The sequence below is a fragment of the Artemia franciscana genome, chromosome 1 (assembly GCF_032884065.1).
Source record: "Artemia franciscana chromosome 1, ASM3288406v1, whole genome shotgun sequence".
NCBI lineage: Eukaryota > Metazoa > Arthropoda > Branchiopoda > Anostraca > Artemiidae > Artemia > Artemia franciscana.
Window position 1 is genome coordinate 21,278,178 of NC_088863.1, and position 22,094 is coordinate 21,300,271.

Genomic DNA, 22,094 nt, shown 5'->3' on the forward strand with positions numbered 1-22,094 from the left:
CCAGTTACTAGACTCCGACAAATAAAAAAGAATTGTCCACAGTTACTGACTTGCTCAGCCTATAGTACTGAGAGATATCGCAAATCATTTGTCCCATATTTTGCCCCTCCTTTTAATAATATTGACACGACTAATATTTAATGTTTGATTAATATGTGTGTGATTAATATAACGTTTGTTTAAATTTTCCTGTGGTGTTTTTGAAGGTATAAATTACTTTGTCATGACATGCTATTGTAGTGAATAAATATATTCTATTCTATTCTTATAAAAATATGTTTTGTCTCCATCTTTACTTCATTCATCTCTTGTGGAACAGTTACTGAACAGTGAAAAGTTTCTTCTCATCCATCAATGGAATAATATCTGCTAGGATTTGTGACTTTTTTGACTTGCACTCTTTTTTAGCAACTTCCACTATTTTTTGGTCGACAGTTGGCAACCCTGGTTTATACCTGTGCTTTTTTCTTCAACAAAAGTATGTTTTGCCTCCATATTTACTTCATTCATCTCTTATGGAATTAGACGAAGAGTTCTATTTCGACTTTGCCTTGAGACTAAAGTAGAACTGGACGCAAGAGTTCACCTTTTTTTGTGAATGAGATGTTGTTTTCACGAGGGTGGGACTCCCGTCCCGTGAAAATGGACCCTAGGATCCCTTATCAAGGAATTCCATAGTTGGCACCGCTGCAGAAATCTAAAATAATTTGAAACATGGTAGAAAGATTGTTCAGCTAATCATAGCTTAAAAGCAGTAAATCATTCAACAGCAATATCTAAGTAACAAATCACAAGGAATTTCTTCCTCGGAACAATGGAGAATTACGAAACGTATATCTTTTAGGCAAGCTCTAGGGACTATCTAAAACTAAACTTGGACAAAAAAAATTTGATATGTTTAGTTATACACAATCCTTAAATGTAAAATTTCGTTCAGCACTTAACAGGTTCCACAAGTAACGGTCTTTTAGCTTTTCCAATCTCCCAGAATTAAACCTGTAGAAAACTCCTCTTAACGATACAACAGCACAGTACACACAAATACAGTGTACAGTAACATAGTATACTCAAAATAATTTTCATTTTACTCAGCAACTTTGGCCAGCCACTGTAAAAAATACTGCAGATAAGTTTTTTTTCTTTATGCATCTCTTAGTTTTGTTCTGTTCTCTTGCATATTTCCGTGCATAGTATTCCGTGTTTGTGAGAAAAGTTTTACAGAGACAGAACTTACCAACTATCTATTAAAAAATTTATTGAGCATCGAAATTCCACATTGAACATCATAACTCCATATCGTACCTCCATATTCCACATCTAAAGGTCTTTTAGTTGTTGCAATCCTCAGAATTAAACCTATAGAAAACTCCTCTTAACGATGCAACAGCACAGTACACACAAATACAGTGTAGAGTAACATAGTATACTCAAAATAATTTTCATTTTACTCAACTGCAGATTTACTCAACTGCAGATTTTTTTCTGTATGCAATAAAGTCTCTTATTTTTGCTCTGTTTTCTTGCATATTCCCGTGCATAGTATTCCGTGTTCGTGAGAAATGTTTTATAGAGGCCGAACTCACCAACAATCTATTAAAAAATTTATTGAGCATCGTAATTCCACATCGAACATCATAACTCCATATCCTACCTCCATATTCCACATCTAAAGGTTTTTTAGTTGTTGCAATCCTTAGAATTAAACCTGTAGGAAACTCCTTTTTTTATTTTATGCAGAAAACTCTTATTTTGATTCTGTTTTTTGCATATTTTTGTTGTTTTTTGGTGCTGACCAAGGTTCTCAGACAGGAAACGTGAAATATTCGGTTATATTATCTTACTTAATTTTCGGCTTATCCACTTATATTTTTTTCTATAACAAAGGTACTATAAGCCGGAGTGAAGAGGAGTGTGTTCCAACGTCAGACAATCTAATGCAGTAACAATTTCTTTAGCGATGATAGGTATGTAATAGCTTAATTATAATCGAAATAAACGTTTTACCTTATTTCTTCATTTTCATAATGAGGATGATTGACAATTGGTCTTCCAGTGCTCAGCTTCAAATTAGCCATTATTGACATTGCCCCTGCGAAGGAATCATTTGGGTTTGTTGAAGAAGAGATGTACTCAAACAGTTCCATCTGCTGAGGATTTTGGTAAAAACCTTTAAAAAGGCAAAATTATATACAAGTATAAATAAGAGATTGTCAACTTTTTTTCAGCAGCTGTCTGACTGAGAGTATTTTAAACAATAAGCTGTGCGCTCCCGTTTTCTAGAGCTATAATGAGAGGAAGGTTGAGATGGCTGATGGGAGAATGGCGGATGGAGGATGACAGATTGCCAAAGACTAGCCTTGTCAGCCAATCATGTAGTACCAAACAAAAATTAGGTCGTAACAAAGTGGGATGGGAGGATATTGTGAAAAAAATTTAAGGGAATTGAAATATCTTAAGAGGCTGTAGAGAGGGGTGAAGAATTAATTGGGATGGGGGGGGCGTGCCTAGCTGTGAAGTATCAGGCGGCTTGGCACCTGATATACCTGTGTATTTATTTATACTACTAGTAACAAATTACTGCCACGCTAAGGGCAGCTACTGAAAAAGTTGCCACCTATTTTTCTATTGGTGTGCTGCTTCCAGTGTGGCCTCCCACAAATTTTTGATTAATGTGTGAGGATTACATATGTCTGGTATGCTTGTTGCAAGATGTTCAGGCACCAACTGAATTGAGTTTTGTCTTTGTGGCTATAAAACCGGATTTTCTCAGCAAAATTTTTGAGTGTGTTTGGAATTGAATCGAATCAATTGAATAATGAACAAGTATCAAATATTTAATTAAAATGCACCAACATCGTAGTTTGTTTCACGAAAGAGTCTGATTTCACTTATTGAGTGTGTTCTGAATAATACTGAAAGGAAGGTATTACTCAGGCAATCTATAAAATGTTCAAGTAAAATCACTTCCTCATTTCCGCAAGGAAAACAGCAAACAAATATACGTAATGCAGGCACAAATTAGCATAAAACAAAATAAAGGTTGGGTTCAGTATATAAAGCTTAAATACAATATTGCTAAGGACACAAAAAGAAGATTTTTAGAGCCATCATAATGATATGTAAAGAAAATTGGGAAATACTTTTCATACTACCGTTCTATCTTGAATAAAACCTTGAACTACAATGTCTACAGCTCTGTAATGTCTAAATCTGTCAAAACTTTCGTTGAAGATAAAGATTGACCAGTGACATGAAACTTATGTATAGCAACATGGTTTTTCAGGGAAAATAGCCCTTAATATAAAAATAATGGCTCGAAATTTGAATAAATCACCAAATATGAGCTAAAAACAGTTTTGCCCTGTGTGATACAAGAACACATACAGTGACTTCTAGAATGCATTAGGATAAGAATCATTTCTGAGGCTAAACTGTAAAACAAATACATTCACTGATAATAGCGGACAAGTAAAACAAGGAGTTCATCTGTTTTCATCAAAATAAGGAGTTGTGTATTTTGTCAAAATAAGGAGTGGCTGTTTTCAGAGACTGAAAACAGTGAAACGCACGCTTTCCATTTATAACGAAACAATGTTTTTAAATCTCATTTACCCTTTTTAAGTAAAAGTATCCTGCTTTGTTTGATAAAATTTCGTTTCCTATTGGTACACTGTGATATGAAATTTTTAAACGCAGCAAATTATATGAGCTGCGTTCCTGACTGAAACATTTAGGGGAATAGCATAAATTCAAAGTTGATTGGGAATTCTCTGGTATAAGGTAATAAGGTAAGGGCCTAGCCTATACACTTTTAACAGAAAGCGTGAGCCTCACGCTGGGATTGGTGAATATGATATTTCATTTGGAAACCTGCGTACAATTCTTGCCAAGAGCCATAAAAGACGGTTTTCACATGTAGTTAAGCCAAAACCCACAGTGTGAGCTAAAGCGAGGTTTAATATTCTTTAATCAGAAAGATATATCTGGTTTGTTGCAGAAGATTTTGTCTCTCCGATTCATGTTTTTTTTTTCAAATTGAAAGCTCTGTTCATAGAGGCACCAGTTTCAAATTAAAGCTAGACTAAAATCTTAAAGTGTTTAAAATGTCGACGGTTCGCTGGTCCAGTAGTCTATACATTTTTCATGAATATTGAATAGAAAATTTTAAGATTCAAAATGGTTTGAAAGTCCTGCCATCTACTGTTACATGCTATTTCTGTTTATGATTTTGGTGGAGGGTTTTATTTCATTTATTGCAGTCGGAAATGAGGCAGAGGAATGGTATCCTCCTCGATACCTCTCCTAGAATTTCACAGTCCTCATATTAGTGAGATTTGGAGCTTAAGCTTCAGTAGGAAGCTTGCCCACAGCAAGTAAATTTGTGAACTAAAATGTTTGACAACCCTTTGAAATAAGAGAAGTAGGATCTTTTTGAAAGTGGATCAATTATATAATTGGTGAAGAGCTGACAAAAAATACTCATATCAGCTTTCATAAGAAAATTTCGATTAATCTTAATGATGAAAGTTGGTTGTGAAGACGAATTTACAGAAACTCCGAAAATTAGCCTGAAGCCCTCTATGTAGCGTCGGACAAAAATGTCACGACCAGTTGCAAGTAGTTGTAGTCACAGGTAGATCCAGTCGCAATAGTATGGCTTACAACCCTTGCCCCCAAGCTCTTGGATTTGTTTCAACCCCAAAAATCTTGTTATATGATATTTGGACTATTTTAAATAAAATGATTATCTCAAAATTTCTATTAGATGCATTTCTGGAAAATACGGCGTGTGAGTGTGGAGTGCTAGCTGCCCTCCGATCACTTTGACTCTTAAAAAGGGCACTAGAGCTTCTGATTACCAATCCAATGAGCCCCCTCCGAAGTTTATATGACCATGCTTTCCAAAAAACAAAAGCTAAGAGCTCATATTGCATTCGTGACGAAGCCAGAAGAGCCAAGAGCTCATATAGTATGAGCTCTAGCAAAATTCTAAGAATCAACAGATTGATTTAAAAGGAAAATCAGACGCTGTCGGTCGGGATTTAAAATAAGAGCTCTGAGTCACGAGGTCCTTCTAAATATTAAAATTCATTGAGATCTGATCACCCCCTCGTAAGTTATAAATACCTCATTTTATTTAATTTTTCCTCTCCCTTCAGCCCCCCAGATGGTCTAATCAGGGAAAACGACTTTATCAAGTCAATTTGTGCAGCTCCCGGACACGCCTACCAATTTTCATCGTCCTAGCACGTCCAGAAGCACCAAACTCGCCAAAGAAATGAACCCCATCCCTAACTCTCCCCATGAGAGCGGAACCAGTACGGTTACGTCAATTACGTATCTACGACATTGGTTATTCTACCCACCAAGTTCCATCCCGATTTCTCCAATCTAAGCGATTTCCAAAATTTCCGGTTTCCCACTCCAACTCCCCCCAATATCAACAGATCTGGTCGGGATTTGAAAAAGAGCTCTGATACATGAGTTTCATCCAAATATCAAACTTCATTAAGATCTGGTCACCCGTCCTTAAGTTAAAAATACCTCAATTTTTCTAATTTTTCCGAATCAACACCCCCAGCTCCTCCAAAGAGAACAGATCTCTTCCAATTATATCAGCCACGTATCTAAAACTTGTGCTTATTCTTCCCATCAAGTTTCATCCCGATCTAATCATTCAAAGGGTTTTTCAAGATTAACGTTCCCCCCCCTCAAGCCCCTATGTCCCCGGATCCGATTCGAATTGAAAATGGAGCATTTGAGACATAAAATCCTTCTATATATCAAGTTTCATTAAGATCGGATCACCCATTCGTAAGATAAAGATACCTCAATTTTCACCCTTTCCAAGAATTCCGGTTTCCCCCTCCAACTCCCCCCAACGTCACCAGATCTGGTCGGGATTTAAAATAAGAGCTCTAAAGCACAAGATCATTCTAAATATCAAATTCCATTAAGTTCTGATCATCCGTTCCTAAGTTACAAATACCTCATTTTTTCTATTTTTTCCGAATTACTCCCCCCCCCAAACTCCCCCAAAAAGAGCATATGCGGTCCAGTTATGTCAGTCGCGGATCTTGGAAATGTTTTTATTCTTCCCACCAAGTTCATCCTGATCTCTCCGCTTTCAGCGTTTTCCAAGATTCCCGGTCCCCAGCTCCCAATGACGCTGGATCCGGTTGCAATTTAAAACAAGAGATCTGAGTTACGAACTCCTTCTAGATATGAAATTTCATTAAGATCCGATCACTCCTTCATAAGTTAAAATTACCTCATTTTTTCTAATTTTTCAGAATTACCCCCCCCCCCCAACTCCCCCAAATAGAGCGGATCTGTTCCAGTTATGTCAATCGCGTATCTAGGATTTCTACTTATTTTTCTCACCAAGTTTCATCCCGATCCCTCCACTCTAAGCGTTTTCCAAGATTTTAGGTTCCCCCCACTAACTCCCCCCAATGTCACCAGATCCGCAGCAGATCCAGTCCGGTTATGTCAGTCACGTATCTTGGACTTGTTTTTATTCTTCCCACCAAGTTTCATCCTGATCTCTCCGCTTTAAGTGTTTTCCAAGATTTCGGGTCCCCCCCCCCCCAACTCCCCCCTAATGACACTGGATCCAATTGGAATTTAAAATGAGATATCTGAGTTACAAGGTCCTTATAAATATGGAATTTCATTGAGATCACTCCTTCGTAAGTTAAAAATACCTCATTTTTTTAATTTTCAGAATTAATCCTCCCCCTAACTCCCCCAAATAGAGCGGATCCGTTCCGTTTATGTCAATCACGTATCTAGGACTTTTTCTTATTTTTCCCACCTAGTTTCATCCCGATCCCTCCACTCTAAGCGTTTTCGAAAATTTTAGGTCCCCCCCAACTCCCCCCAATGTCACCAGATCCGGTCGGGATTTAAAATAAGAGCTCTGAGACACAATATCCTTCTAAATATTAAATTTCATTAAGGTTTGATCACCCTTTCGTAAGTTAAAAATACCAAATTTTTTCTTTTTTTTTATTTAACTGCCCCCCCCCCCAGATGCTCTAATCGGGGAAACGACAATTTTTGATTTAATCTGGTCTGGTTCCTGATACACCTGCCACATTTCATCGTCCTAACTTACCTGGAAGTGCCTAAACTAGCAAAACCGGGACTAACAGACCGACAGAATTTACGATCGCTATATGTCACTTGGTAGATACCAAGTGCCATAAAAACCTTACATGCCAGAACTTACAACCCTTGCCCTGAGGTATGTGGGGAGTTTAAATCCTCAATATAATTTCCGGATCTTTCAACTACATTGAATAAAATGGCTACCTCAAAATTTTGACTGGAAGTTTTTGGGGAAATGATAGGCATGAAAGGAAGTTTTATTTTACTATTTCAGTTACTATGGTCCATGTTCGTCATCTACTAGATTGCAACTACTGCTGCAACGACGATTATCTGCTCGCAACAATCCCAATGCATTGAGGGATAATCATCCCTGATTTCAAGCAGCCTGTCCAAAATTTTGCTACATAACTGTATTATTGTTTTTTCAATCAGTGGACACTTTGAAATGCCCTTCACTATAAATAACTTCGACTACCACCATCGAGTCTTTTTGAACTTTCTTCCAAATAATCAGCCCCCAATTTTTTAGCACATTTTGCCAAAAAATCGATTTTATGTTAAATATTATGTTTCGTTAATTACAAAAATGAGGTAGGTAGGCTATAGCAATTTCCTTAAAAATACGACCTTAAAAAGCTCTCTATGATGTCCCAGTGCCCACTAGCTGTGGAGAAGGAGAAAGCACAAAAAAAACAAAAAAAAGACGATTCCCATGCAAAAAAGGATCTTCTTTATTTATCAAGCCAATGGATTTTTCTTGTTGTTCAGGCCAAAGGACCATGAGTTTCCTGTGTAGGGTTTTCGGCCAATACAATTCAAATGGCGTACTTTGTGCTTCAATCCGACACCGCTTTAAGGGGATTTCAGGCTATTTGTTTGGTTAAAATGGGCTATGTTTGTCTTTTACTAGGTTGTACATATCGCTGCAACCACGATAATTTAATGGAGGTCTAGAATTATAAAAAAAGGTTAACTAAATTCTTTGGATCTTAATGTTCATACTTGGTTCCGCGATGAATAAATTTGCTGAGCATTGCATTGTATCAGATTAACGACGCTTCTTGACTACTAAGGTCCCTGCGTCGGCCTCGCAGTGCATTTCTGCAGCATGATTCGATCTCTGGGTCCCGTATTACCAAGCTAAGGTCAAACCGACTGCGCCACCACAGGACATAGAAGAACAATTTTATTATTATTATTAGTATTATAGAAGCGACAGGGGAGTGAGGTAATGGGGGAGGGGCTTGGAAAATCTTTACATGCCTTAATTTAGGTTTTGGACGAGTCATATAAGTTTCATTGACTTACCAGATCAACTTTTTGAGTTACAAAAATATTTTCTCTACTTTTATCAATGAAAGCAGTTTTAATGTGTAGGGCAAAAATTTATAAAGATTTTTTACCTTTCCTGAGATAACTCGTGGGACGCGTTAAGCTATGAAAGGCTATTGAGAGTCCATATCCGTAAAAGACTAAATAAAAATAGACTGATACTAAATTGAAAGCCGTGTTATATCAACCAAATCGTGAAATGGGCTTGATTTTTCTCTAATAATTTTTGATGAAAAGCAGGGAAAATGTTTTTTTTTACATTTTCTTTGACATTCAGGTACAAAATGTGTCAACTTATTGAGTTTGCTAAATAAACATGTAATTCAGAGGAGATGAAGGCAGATCTCTTTAAGTTTGACCAATATTGAGGGAAAAAATGATGGTTTTAGAATTGTTATATTTTTCATTAAACAATTTTTTTCCACTTCCGAAATTTTATTGTTCTAATTCCAAAAAAGTGCTCTGGAGACTTGAGTTTCGAAATATTGTATGTTCTATGATCATTACCTATTACAGGAGGTCTCACTGTCGCAACATGAACCGACTGAATGTAAAAGGAAGAAATCCCTTAGTTAACGACAATTCGTTCATTACACAGCACTATGATGTACAACGTGTTTTTCGTTAATAAAGTGTTACATTGGTATGAGAAACGACCCTAAGGAGGCTGAAAAGCATGCTCAACATAATACCTTCTCGATAGACTTCAATTTTCAAATTTTCTATTCCTTTTACTGACATTGCAGCGAGTAGCAGAGCAATCAAAGAAAAATGTAACGTTTTTGACAAAACGTGGAATACCTAAAAACAAAAAAATTACAGGATAAATGCTTTTATTTAGGAACATCATGTATAAATTCATTACAAACTTTTCATTCACTGTTATTTCTGAGCTTCCAGGGGAATTTTCGATTAACCATAAATGACGTAAAACTTAAAACTATATTATTGTATTAGTTATAACAATGAAGGATCCAGGGGGCCTGGAGTGGACGGCCCCGGGTCCCCCCAAGATTTTTTGTGACGCCCTCTTTTGCTGTTTTTTTCTTTTTTCACTCTTTTTTAGAATAAATTTGTCAGTTTGGTCAATTATTGGTACCTTTGGCATATTTGCTCCCCAGAGATTTTGCTCTTTGGAGCCCATGTCACATTACCTCCCCCCCCCCAAGATTTTGCTGTATATCCACCCCTGAGTTACAATGAGACCAGTACCGTCAGTAAATAATGAGTCCATACCATAACAGATAAAATAACCCAAACATGTTTTGAAAAGTTACTTCTCTGGAGTATGGTGCCATAATTGGCTTCGCTGCCAAAGTCCCTGTGGTTTGTCTTTTACTATTCTAAGTGAAAAAAGTCACAGGCTTCCTGCGTGTAATTATCTTTGAAAAAATGTGTTACTTTTCAGCATTGGGTTGTTACGGATTTATGGAACGAAAATTCAACTTCTTCGAAAAAATTTTGATCTCCCGTTTCTGGAGGAGAACCCGATAGCCACTATGCTGTAGTAACTGTTACCTGTTAAAAAAATATTTTTAGCTTTGATAATATTACAAATATGGGCATTACCCAAGGCAAATGTCATATGGGCACTCCCAAGGGCAAGTGTCATAGACTATGAAGATTACTTATACATGACCTATTATTTTTAGAAAAGTGTGAAATAGTCCCTGTTCTTGAAACGTATACTTGACACATTTTGATTTGTATGTACGTATTCTTAACACTTGTGCGCGAACTCTAATGAGTAAACTAACAAAATCAACGGCAATATTAGTTGTCACCGGGGGGAGATTTTCTGGGAAAACATTAAAAGTACTCAAAATCTCGGGAACTTGAGAACTAATACTTAGAATATTTTTAAAGTATTCCTCTGGATGAGTTAAGTGATAAATAAATATATTTACCAAAAATTGACTATATTTTTTCCAACCACAAAATGACAGTATGTACATACGTCATGCCAATTAATAAATCATTTAAATATTCAAATTGATAATGCATCTTTGAACACCAAATATATAAAAATAAAACAGATAACAAGAAGCTTATCTTTAGTTGGGCTGTGCTTTTGGCCTTTTCAGGCTAACTTGGCCGAGTGAAAAAAGATTTTCTTTTGCTTGATATGACTTTTCCAGAAAAAAAATTCAAATGCGGCTGATTTGAGCCTTAAAAAGCGCAAATGAAGAATTGAGCTGTCAGAAAAAATGAACCCATACGGACAACTTCGCGAGCAATTAAAATTTATAATTAAAGAAAAAATGGCCAGCTTCAACAGTGGCGGTTCTAGCCTCTCTTACGACCGCGGTAAAATCTGGATAAGCACCCCACCCCCCTCCACTAACTTTTTCAGCTTACATTTAAAGAAAAATATTAACAAAACTATTTCCAATTTATTAGTTAAGTAACAACTTATTTTTTGATTGTTATTATCTTAATTTAGATTTTTTTATTAATTAATTAATAATTTATTTTTATATAATTATTATCTTAGTTTAATTATTATTATTGTTTGATTATTTTTCAATTTATTTTCGTTGTACTGTTTGATCAATTAATTACTTTTATATATTAAATTCACCCTCTTCCCTTATTTCAATAAAAATACGAGTTCAAAGTTTACTCAATGATTATGACTGTTTTATATTTATTTGAAATTTTTCGCCCCAAAATTTCTGCAAAAAAGTACCCCCTCTGCCCCCTCCCTAAAGCCACCACTGAACTTGTACTTGGTTTTTCACCTCAATGAATACTGGAACTGATCAATCAGACATAAGTAGATCTTTTAGTAGGGGCGTAATTTACCATGGGACAGGGGGGAGGGGGAACTGCATCTCTCAGATCTTCTTTTGCCAACCCCCTACCCAGGCCCGAGTTTGCAAACCCCTGCTGAAACTTAGTTTCTTCAAAAGTTTTGTCAAAACTGAGATAATCCCGCATAATTCAAGCATCAACAGAAACGGTTCAGTTTTCTTTACCTTTTCTTTATTATTTACCTTTATCATTTACCATTATCATATGGCTCATTTGTCAGTTTTCACTATCATTTTCACCTGATTTGGAAAAATTGGATCCAACTTTTGGATCCAACTTTTGGATCCAACTTTAGTCCTTCCTGGATTTATCTTTTTTTTTCTAATAACTGTCAACTGGAAATACGAACATATAGGGATATACCTTTCTTGAAGCCAGGACAGAAGCGACGACACACAAATGCGGTGTCATGAAAAGTTTGAGTCGCATAACAAGGATGGCAAGCACCACGTAGACAAAAGCTTGGCCGTAGTTGTATACAAAAGCCAGATCGGGACATGGTGACCCAAAGACCTTACTATCGGAATCTTTATGGATTCCTTCGTCGTTTCCTTCTTCAAAGTCTAAAAGGATATAAATTGAGTCTTCAAAATGATTATTATTTTTACAAAATGAAATTATGTTTAAATATATTTCTAAATATAACATAATTTAAAATAACTAAATTGAATTTAATACAAAAAAATTTAATACGGAAAAGTCTACAAGATTGGTTTTAAAGCTAATCAAATTAATTTAAAAAAAATAAAAGTAGATTCCAACGAAACCATACTCAGAAGAATTAGGTCCCGTAGCAAATACGGACGTCCCAGCCAGGTTTGCCCAAGATTAAAACAACTTTATTGTGAAGATCGAATTTAAGCCAATATAATGGAGGAAATAAAAGCTCCTGGAAACAGCAACAGAATTCATTTTCAACCAAAGTGTCTTGAAAAATCAGCTTAATTAACCAATAAAATCCACCCGAATCCACTTGTACAATTTTTAAAATTTAACCCATGAAGGGGGAAAATGAGGGGAGGCGGAGAGGCGATTTTTGTTTTTATAAATGTTTTGGAGTATAGTCGTTTTCCATCAGATCAAGCATACTGACTCGAAATCTTAAATCAAGTTTTCATTTTTCTGTACCCTAATGCATATTTCTACCCTAAAAGGACGGGGAGGGAGGGAGATTAAAATTCGAAATTAAAAGGTTGTTGGATTTTTGGGTCGCTTCATTTGAAATCAATGGGGGTGAATTCGAAAATGAAGTTAAAACATGATTTTACGTAGTCAGGTACCTCATCTCACCTGAACCAGTTGTGAAAGTTGATTTACATGAACTAGTTACTTAACCATTTTTGTTGGATTCACCATTTCCTGTCAAGCTGGGAATACTACTACTACTACTAATAACTCACCGCAGCACCAAGACGCCTGAGGCAATCACAGCTACGCACGCTCTTCCTTATGGAGCCTTCCATTTTCCCGAGGAAAGAGTAGCAAACAAAGGTAATTCATTTGAAGATTGCTGCTTGCATGGTAGAATTGCACTGTCACCACCACAAAGTCCAAATGAATTAGTTTGTTCAAAGAGTCTAGAAGGTAAGGACTAGTCGCACAGCTTAGCGTAATAGGAAGAGAGAAAAAAGTGAGAGATTTGTGGAGAGAGGAGATAAGAAAAAGAGAGAGAGAAGTGGAGAGAGAGAGAGAGAGAGAGAGAGAGAGAGAGAGAGAGAGAGAGAGAGAGCTTTTTCTTACAGTGTATACTTATTTTTCCTATAAATACCTTCTTGTTTTGCAGGAGCTGCCGATGGTATCAGACTAAGAAAAAGAACGAGAGGTCCAGCCAGGTATGCAGAGGGAAGTAACAACGTTTGACACAAATCTACAAATGTGCTTAAAGGCAGAAAGTCAAATTCAGGAGTGCAAGTATAGAGCATAGAGTCAAAGTCTTGATAGTCAGTGAATTTCGATCGCAAAATCGACCACACGTGATCCTAAAACATTAAAACAAATAGTAATTATAATATTATTGGCAATAGCGTTAAAACCGATAATATTGACAATTATTTAGGGTGAAAGCAACAACACTACTAGTAGTATTGGTAATACACATGATAATAAATTCTGAAAATGTTAACAATTTAGTCTAGTATAAAAAAGGCTACTCATCACCAAGAGGTAGTAGTTTGAAAACCATTATACTTTGTTTATACTTTTTACTGAAAGGAAATAAAATTTATAATAATGTATAGGGAAAAACGTATTTATTTATTTATTGTGTTGTTTGTTTTTACTATTTCATTGGGGGTTATTCTTGCTTCGAGATCATAGTATTATCTAGTTTCATTGTGTGTTTCGTTCTTGATTAAATTTCTTGATACACGGTTTCACCTTCCCCTAATTTTCTATACCTTATATTGTTTTTTTTTAATTATTTCTTGTTGGTAACACATCCTCGCAAGCAACGTTTTGGCGTACTAGCGATTGATTTTGTTAAATTTTTCATAAAATAAAACATCACTACTACTAACAGAAAGCGGTCTTCCGGTCAAATATTACAAAACTGATGAAAATCATTAAGTTAATTAATTGGTATTAATTTGATATAGTAAGAAAAGAAAAAGAAACAAGAAACTGATGAGATATACTAGTTCATACACCATAATGACAAACGGTCACTCGATGTTTTACACACACGAACATCCATTAGAATAAGCAAGCTCAAAATTGATTTGAACAGGGGAGTGAATTCCCATCCAAAGAATTAAAAAGCAGACTGACCTCACTGTGTTGCAAGTTTTTACGAAAGCAGCTGGCGATGACCCTTAGCGTTTTAATCACTGGATCTAATTAATACTTCTAAGGTTATTAACAACTCATAGCAGCACCAAACTCCCTGAGGCCAACACAGCTATGTGCGCCCCTCCTACACCCCAATCTTTTCAAAGGCCTTCCTCTTTACACTCTCCTAAGAATGGAAAACTCTCCAATTTCACTTCAATCTTTCTCTACGATTTCATTCCATCCCGTTCAAGGACGGCTAGCTTTTCGTTTGGCCCTAGATGGTTGGCTGACAAGGACGAAATATCTTTTGCAATCTGTCAGCCTTCATTGACAGCAATGTCCTAGCCATCAATTTTTCTTTCATTATAGCCTTAGAGAGCCAGATTGAACCACTTACCAGAACTAACTAGGTAAGTGAAGTGAGGTAATCTCGTTACCCAACATCACCTCTTGAGTTATACGTATTCCCAGTCGCGGCGAATTAATCCTCTTAACATTAATTTTCCTATTCTTGCACTCTGAACTCTCGAAACATCCAACAATTCATTCGTTTTGCTAATATTTTCATCTAGAACGCTCAAACTATCAGTATAATCTGTAGTCCAGAAGATTTTCACTTCCCCATTTGATTCTGTGCTCTCCCATATCCTTTGCTGTGCTCCTTGGGATAAAGTTCATCAAATTGATTCGTATAAATGGGGAATTCAACCTTCCCTTACTCCTAATTCAATACAAGACCAGGTACTAGCCTCACTTCCTACCTTAGCCGCAGCAATGTTATTCTCGCACATAGCACTAATCAATTTAATGTATTTATCTGCTACATAATAAAACAATAGGACCTTCGTTAAAGTTCTTCTACTGGGTGAATAGAACGCTTGCTCATAACCTATAAAACTGAGGGCTAAATGTGTTTGATGACTCTGGGAATTCTTAGTTATTAATCTCGAAGTGAAAAATATGTTCCATGCATCCTATACCCTTCCTAAAACCACACTGTTCTTCTATCAAAACTTTTGCCTACAACATCTCTAGGTTTAAAAGGCATCATCATACTAAGTAATTGGCTTCCAACATATACCAAGCTAATACCTCTATAATTACCACATTCGTCCTTATCACCGTTCTTATAGATGGTCAAATTAGTTTTCTTAAAATCGCTAAGTGCTTCGACTTTTTCAAAAATTATTTTCACAATTCTCAGTAGTTTATCCCAAACTTCTCAGCTACCATATTTAAAAAAATTACCTCACTATTAGCAGCAGGGGCCTTATTATTTTCAATCCTTTTAATATTGTCTCTACTTCTTCCATAAAAAATAAATCTTCCTTCACATCCAAAATGTCCCAAACCTTTCATTTTCCTTTATATATTTTCCTGCAACTCTATAACGGTTTAGCACACTCTCAAAATCTTTTTTTTTTGAAAAAAAATATGCCGTAGGGTTGCCTCTTCCAGATCTTCAGCAACTTTATTCATGGCCTCCAATTTATATCCTCTTAATCTATATTTTAATGCTTTCTCCACTGTCGCTCCAATATTTTTTTTTTACACACCCCTCCTCGTCTGTACTAAACTTAAAGCATTTTCGTAAATATTCCTAGCTGCATCTCTAACTTCCCTCTCTAAAACACCGTATGTGACTTCACAAACTATTTTCCAAAAATTATTCCATCCATCATTTACGTTTCCAAATTTTAGACTCTCCAGTTTAGTATTCAGCTATTCCTGGAAAATTTCTCTCAAATTCCTATCCTGAAGTCTACTAACGTCAAAACTTCCCGGAATGTAATTATCGTTCCTAAATTGAGACATGGAGATTTTTACTTTAAGATCAATGATAACGCTCCTATATCCCCTATTGTCTTGCATCAATCCTGCCAGTCTTCGATTTACAACAACATAATCAATAAGGTAAACCATCATGTGAATATCATATTAACTTATCAGTATTTTATGACCAAATATTGAATTGGTTATTACTACACTTATACCTACAAATTATAGCCGCCTTAGTTATTTTTTATAAATTACGCGATATAAAACATTAATTACCAAATTAATTTAATTGCCCAATGCACTTCAAATTAATCAGCCAGTTTAAAACAACTTACACCGTCTTTGCTTCCAATAAACAGAAACATAACGAATTTGAAAAGTACTGAACCAAAAATGGCCGTTGATATTCGCTTTATGCTGGTAGTGGCGATTGATCTTGATAACCATCTTGAATATTTCTTAAATGTCGGCAACCCTGAGGCGATGCATATTCCAACCAATACAGTTGGATAAAGTGATGTTATAAACAACTTGTTGAAACAAAGTAATACTGCGGAGATGGTGAACGACACCTGAAAACAGTAATAAAAATGACCTCTCAAAACGAAAAAAATAAGTCTTAATCCCCATTTTAATTAAGCGTGGGGTCGCTATAATACACAAGTACTTTATTTCGATTAGACATCATTTTTGAGGGGTTTCATATACTTTTTTCGAAATTCTTAAATTTAATTTCATTGTTATAAGTTTTTAGTATGTTTAATCGAAATGTCTCCACCTTCCACCTCTAAAATGTTTGCTCAAATCATAAAAAAATAAAATAACAAAAATGAATATACAAAAATTTTTGCTGTGTTTTTAAAGTTTTTTGTATCCCCTCCCCCCGCGAATAAATTCTTTGTTTGACGGAATTAAGCTTTTGACGGAGAAAGGGAAAGGAAACCTGTTTTTTCGACGGAAACCATTTTTCTTGGATTTTTGTTGGCTGATGTGTTGTCCATTTTGTCCGTAAAACACTTCCAAAATCTTCATCTGTAATTGCAAATCAAAACATGAAAACACAAAATCAAAGGAAATAAAAAAAAGAATTAAAACACTATGTGCATTCTTTGTACTTTTTTCCTTCTAATGTCTTGAAAAATTAGCTCCATTTGTGTCTTTATTTTTATTTCATCGCTTTAGGGATGAGGTGCACATCTATGTACTGCTAGATCATTTGGTATAAATACGTCGAATAAAATTGTATGTAGTGGGGTATAATCTATAGCCAGTTAATAATGATGCTTTTTCTTCTTTGTTTTTCTTATCCTCACATGTTGTTTGCAGCTACTCTTCTTCTTCTTCTTCATCTTAGGCTTATCGATCCATTGGTGAGGGATTCTTCTTTGGCTAAACCATTTTAAAGGTCGTTTAAAGGTTGGTAATTGAAGTTAGCCTCATTTTAATTTATTGTTTTACTCAAAAACAGGTCAGAAAATTCACCCGTTAAATGGGAAGGAGACTTATTTTTTCGACGAAAACCTGACTTGTTTTCCACTCCGTCCGTAAAACGCTTTGTGAAAACCGGGCTTTGCAGTTGGCTTCTTTACGCACCTTGTTTAAGTTATGATGGTAGATTACAAGTCAGGCAATTTTAATTTTGGCATGGCAAATACTCATCTCTAGTGGGAGCACTAGCGGGAAAACAGAGGGGGTAATTGTGGCAAAAGTCATTTTAACCATAAAAAAGACTACAAAATTAGAAATTTAAAAGTGTTTTTCTTTTTGTTTTATCATGTCTCCTTCTATAAAGAGCCACATTTATGCAAATTTACGCTTTTGAGATATATGCTCTCTGAGTCTGGTGGCTAGAAGCAAGTCACTTAATCTTGGGCATAGAAATATAGCACTGGTAGCTCGTTTTCAAACTGATTTGCAATGGTGATTTACAGAAGCAAAATCAGTATCGAAGCTAACAGTATTAAACTGTAAAGCCCCCTAATCTTGGCATAATTCAATAAAGCCAATAGCCTTTTGTAAGGTCGATTTTACATATAAATGCAAGATCATTTTTGAAAATAGGCTAACAGCGTTAAACGGAAACGCGTCTACAAAATCAAGTCAATCCAAACAATAAAATTTTACTTTCAATCTTAGTAAGACGGGAAATCCTAAATGGAAGACTGATTATAAATGATTATGACAAGCTAGTTATAATTAAAAAACAAAATCATAGAGTTGACACCTAAACTAAATTATACTAAAGAGGGAATACGAAAGAACTCAACAACAACAAAAAAACACAAAGCAAATTTACTGAGTAGAGGAGAATCGAAAAACTTACTAAATGACAGAGCAGTAGCTTCTGCAGCGTTTCTGTAAAGTCATACAGCATGGACAATATAAATAACAAGGTAACTTGAGTTGACCAGATGAACTGGGAAAATTGCCAAGACAGATTTGCAGTTACTGTGCAAGCAACAACGCTCACCATCTGAAAAGAACTGTTGCTTAAACTTGTAACACAGGTCTTTTGTCTGAATGACAAGGACAACTGCTGAAAATCTTTCATAAATTAACTGAATTTTTAAGTTATTTGGGGGATGTGGAACAAGCTTATTTGAACGAGGCTTATAATCCTTAGATTACGCATCTTGATTGCACAATAATATTGTCTTTGGATGGTACCTACAGAAACAATTTCGAAGTAAATCAAATAAATACGTAAATTACAAGCTCTAAGATAAAAAAAATTAAACAAGCAAAATGTTTGGAAAAGATTTAATCAACTAAGCACCACTTTTTACATGTACTAGCGCTGGAAAATTCAAACCAGACGACGGAAATATTCTTGAAAAAAAGAAAATCCATAGGCTACAGGCTACATCTACATTAAAAGAGGCGAACTTGCAGATTTGAAAAAAGAAAAATTATAATATACAGGGAACACAAAAAACTGATTTATAACAAGACTTTGTTCTTTTAGATTTCAGGTCTGTCATAATAATTCTAAAGATTTGCCAATAGGTTTTAGATCAAGCACTAGGATTCATGCACAGATAGAACGGTGTCCAAACCACGGTACAATTAAGGTAGATCTCCGGCACCCGGTACAATTAAGGTAGATCTCCGGCACCCGGGTCGGTTCTGTTTTTTCCTAAAATCGGGCCAACAGTTTGTTAAAATTGGTCCCTAAAATTGTTACGCCTCTTTACTAGCCAAACAGAAACTGATGGGGTCAAAACGAGGCTAAAGAGGGGATTGCTGCTAGATAGTTCCGGTCACCTAGAAAAATAATATAATAAAATAGATGGCGTTGCACGAATGTGGAACGCCATCGATTATAAATTAAAGTAGCAGTTTAAAGAAATTAGCAGTTGGATTATTGTGAATTCCGGGATCCGAGGGAATCTAAAATCGAGATAGCAACTGGCTAATCCCGGTACCCCAAGGAAACGAAACAATAGAATAGATGATGTCTCACTTTATATAAAGTACCAGTTGGATTATTGTAGATTCCAGGAATCAAAGGAATCTAAATTCGGGATAGGAGTTTGTTAATCCCACTACCATAAAAGAAAATGAAAAAATATCATCTCTATTTTTGCAATATAGCAGTTTGATTATTGCTAATTTTACAAACAGAAGCATGTGAAGTCGGTATAGTAGCTTGCTAATTCTAGGACCTTTAGAAAACGAGATAATAAATAGTATCTTAGCTCAAAAGTATTACACTGTATATAATATAGTGGTTAAATTCTTGCTAATTTTGGGAGACAAAGCAGCTTGTTAATGAAGGTACACAAGAACAAAAAATTTGAATGGATTGTAGCCAACGATTGTATCTCCCTGCCTATAGGTTACTCATTGGAATTCACGTTTTTTCTGGACTTAATGGTATCCAAACAAGAAAAAAGTAGGATGCCGTAAAGAAAAGAAATAAGAAAATAAAAATAAGAAATAAAGAAAAAAATAGGAAAATAAAGAAATAAGAAAAAAAATAGGTTATATGGTAGCATCTTCCTGATATCTAGTCGTTAGATTACTGATTGTAAATTACGTTTTACTTTTAATTTCTATTTTACGTTATTACTAAATATCTATTTATTATATTTGCGGTATTACTAACTTTATTTATTATATATAAATTTCATGACGTAGTTATTGCTACGTCATTTACTAAATAACGTTTTACTTTCTCTTATTAACTCATTTGGTCTCGAGTCATTCAACTTTTAAAGAACATGTCGTAGTAACAATAAACCTTAAAAGACTTTGGTATAGTACTTTTAAGGCTCGTATTTTTCTCTCTACATCAAGGCTATCTCCTACAAATGACATGAATTTTTCCGCCCTATCAATTAATGACAACTGCAAAATTTCTGCTGGTTATATCTCTGCAGTTAGTTTATGATTTAAGTACTGTTTCTCAAAATTATTACTCAGTTAGTAGGACCAGCCAGTGCAAAAATAAAATTCGAGTTAAATTTTACAGTAATCCAACTACTACTTAACACAAAAGGAGACGTCATCTATTCCAGTCAATTGTCACCACGTCGTAATTTATTGGTTAATAGCAAGGAAAGAGGCGCCGATATTACAACCAATGATACCCATTCTTTAGATTCATTTGGGCCGCGAAATTAGTAAAATGCTGTCCCGGTTTTGGATCAAACAGAGCACCAAGCTACGTACCGGAGGCCCGATTACTAAGTACTCAAAGCCTATTGTGATCATACTGCAAGGACCAGGCGCTATCCATGCTATAACAGCTTTATTTTCACGCATAGATAATCCAGAATAGTTGGAATGGATTGTCACTACATTTTTGATAGTATCTTTTTCATATTTTTATTATTAATGTTATTTAGTATATTTAAACTAGAGACTTGTCCAACCGCTTCAGCATACAATATTTGAATGAAACAAATATTTCTCTTTGTCTCAAAATATTTTTTTTCCTTTTTTTCCTCTTTTTCCGCTTTCCGTTATTTTTTTTGCCTTATATAGCCCCTTTTAGTGAAACCTGTTTCTTGTTAGTTTATATTCTTTGCTATTTGGTGACTTATCAAATTCTTTTCTTTATATGTTAGTGCTCTATTTTGTAGATTAGATAGTGAAACAATCTGTACAGATTTAGTCACCAAATAAAATTATTCATAGGGTGTGTTGTAAAGGCAACGTGAATTATGCACTTTTTATGATGACGTTTGAAACTCAAATTTCTTTGTTTTCTATTTACCGCGAATTCTTCAAGCGAGGTAGCACCTTAAATAGATTTGAAGACAGAACCAGAAAATACCACTGGAACTTTTTATTCAATGTAAAAAAAAATGAAGTTTTTTGAAGCGAACTTGATTTATAGACAGAGACGCCTCATCTCCAGTATCTAAATTAGCCACAAGTGTGCCATTGATAAATTCTTGCCCCCATCCCTTGGCAATCCATCAGCAACATTTAGCCTTGGCGTTTCTTGGCAGTTTCTGAGTGCAATAATAAGGCAAAATTGGTGCAATTATTGTACTTGCCGAATTTACTGTAGCAAAAACTGTTGGATCTTAGTTGCTGAAGAAAAACACAATCGCAAAAACTTGAAAAATGCCATAAAGGTCAAATGATAGATGGCGTTGGTCACTTTTTCAGACACTAACACCAGTTTTTACTCATAAAAATGCCAGACTTTTGGCAACACTCAGTGAGTGTTTCCTGCAAACACTCTTATGGAAAAGGTTACTTACGTCACCTCAGCACCGCCACATCTTACCACCAGATGCTGCAGTAAATCCCCTAACTAGACCCGATTAGACCCCTGACATTCGTGACAAAACTCGTTCATCTTTTATTTCGTGGAAGCATGTAATAAGTCATATTGATTCAATATATGTTTTTTTTAAACTGCGTATATTAGCCTTCCTCTAGAGAGCGTGTCTAAATAAAGATAAGTATAAGACTTAGCAAGCCTTTGATGCTAACGAGTTTTGTTTCAACTTTTCCCTGAGCTAAATATTTATCTGAACCTTGGGTTACTAAAATCCCAATATGAACTAATTCATTATACATTGTTTCCCTTCATTAAAATCATTTATCTTTTGAGCTTTGCTAGGAGTGGCTTTATTGAATACTATCACACTTGTAACTACAAATGTTTTTAGCAAAATATTTTGGCAGTTTATTCTTCTTCTTTGAGGTTTTTCTTTGAAGATTTTTCTTCTGTTTCTTCACCAAATGTTTTTACCATTTGCTTCGTTTAGCCCTTAAGATCTGTCCAAAATAATTGTCATTTTTTTGTTGCTTGTCGGACTGAT

The 22,094-nt window shown here is 35.3% G+C and overlaps 1 protein-coding gene across 4 annotated transcripts in view; it reads right to left on the reverse strand.

The window, feature by feature from the left end:
• The window catches only part of LOC136026849 (protein C-mannosyl-transferase DPY19L1-like), a 67,682-nt gene that overhangs the window by 11,579 nt on the left and 34,009 nt on the right, over window positions 1-22,094 (reverse strand). For 3 of the 4 annotated variants that reach the window (XM_065703569.1, XM_065703577.1, XM_065703584.1), the window contains 6 exons: window positions 18,134-18,283; window positions 16,146-16,382; window positions 13,031-13,241; window positions 11,626-11,825; window positions 9,141-9,249; window positions 2,005-2,167 (listed from right to left, as the gene is read on the reverse strand). In XM_065703569.1, coding sequence (XP_065559641.1) covers window positions 2,005-2,167; window positions 9,141-9,249; window positions 11,626-11,825; window positions 13,031-13,241; window positions 16,146-16,382; window positions 18,134-18,283 — 1,070 coding nt within the window. The remainder of the gene's footprint in view (window positions 1-2,004; window positions 2,168-9,140; window positions 9,250-11,625; window positions 11,826-13,030; window positions 13,242-16,145; window positions 16,383-18,133; window positions 18,284-22,094) is intronic. The other variant, XM_065703593.1, reaches the window with a different exon arrangement.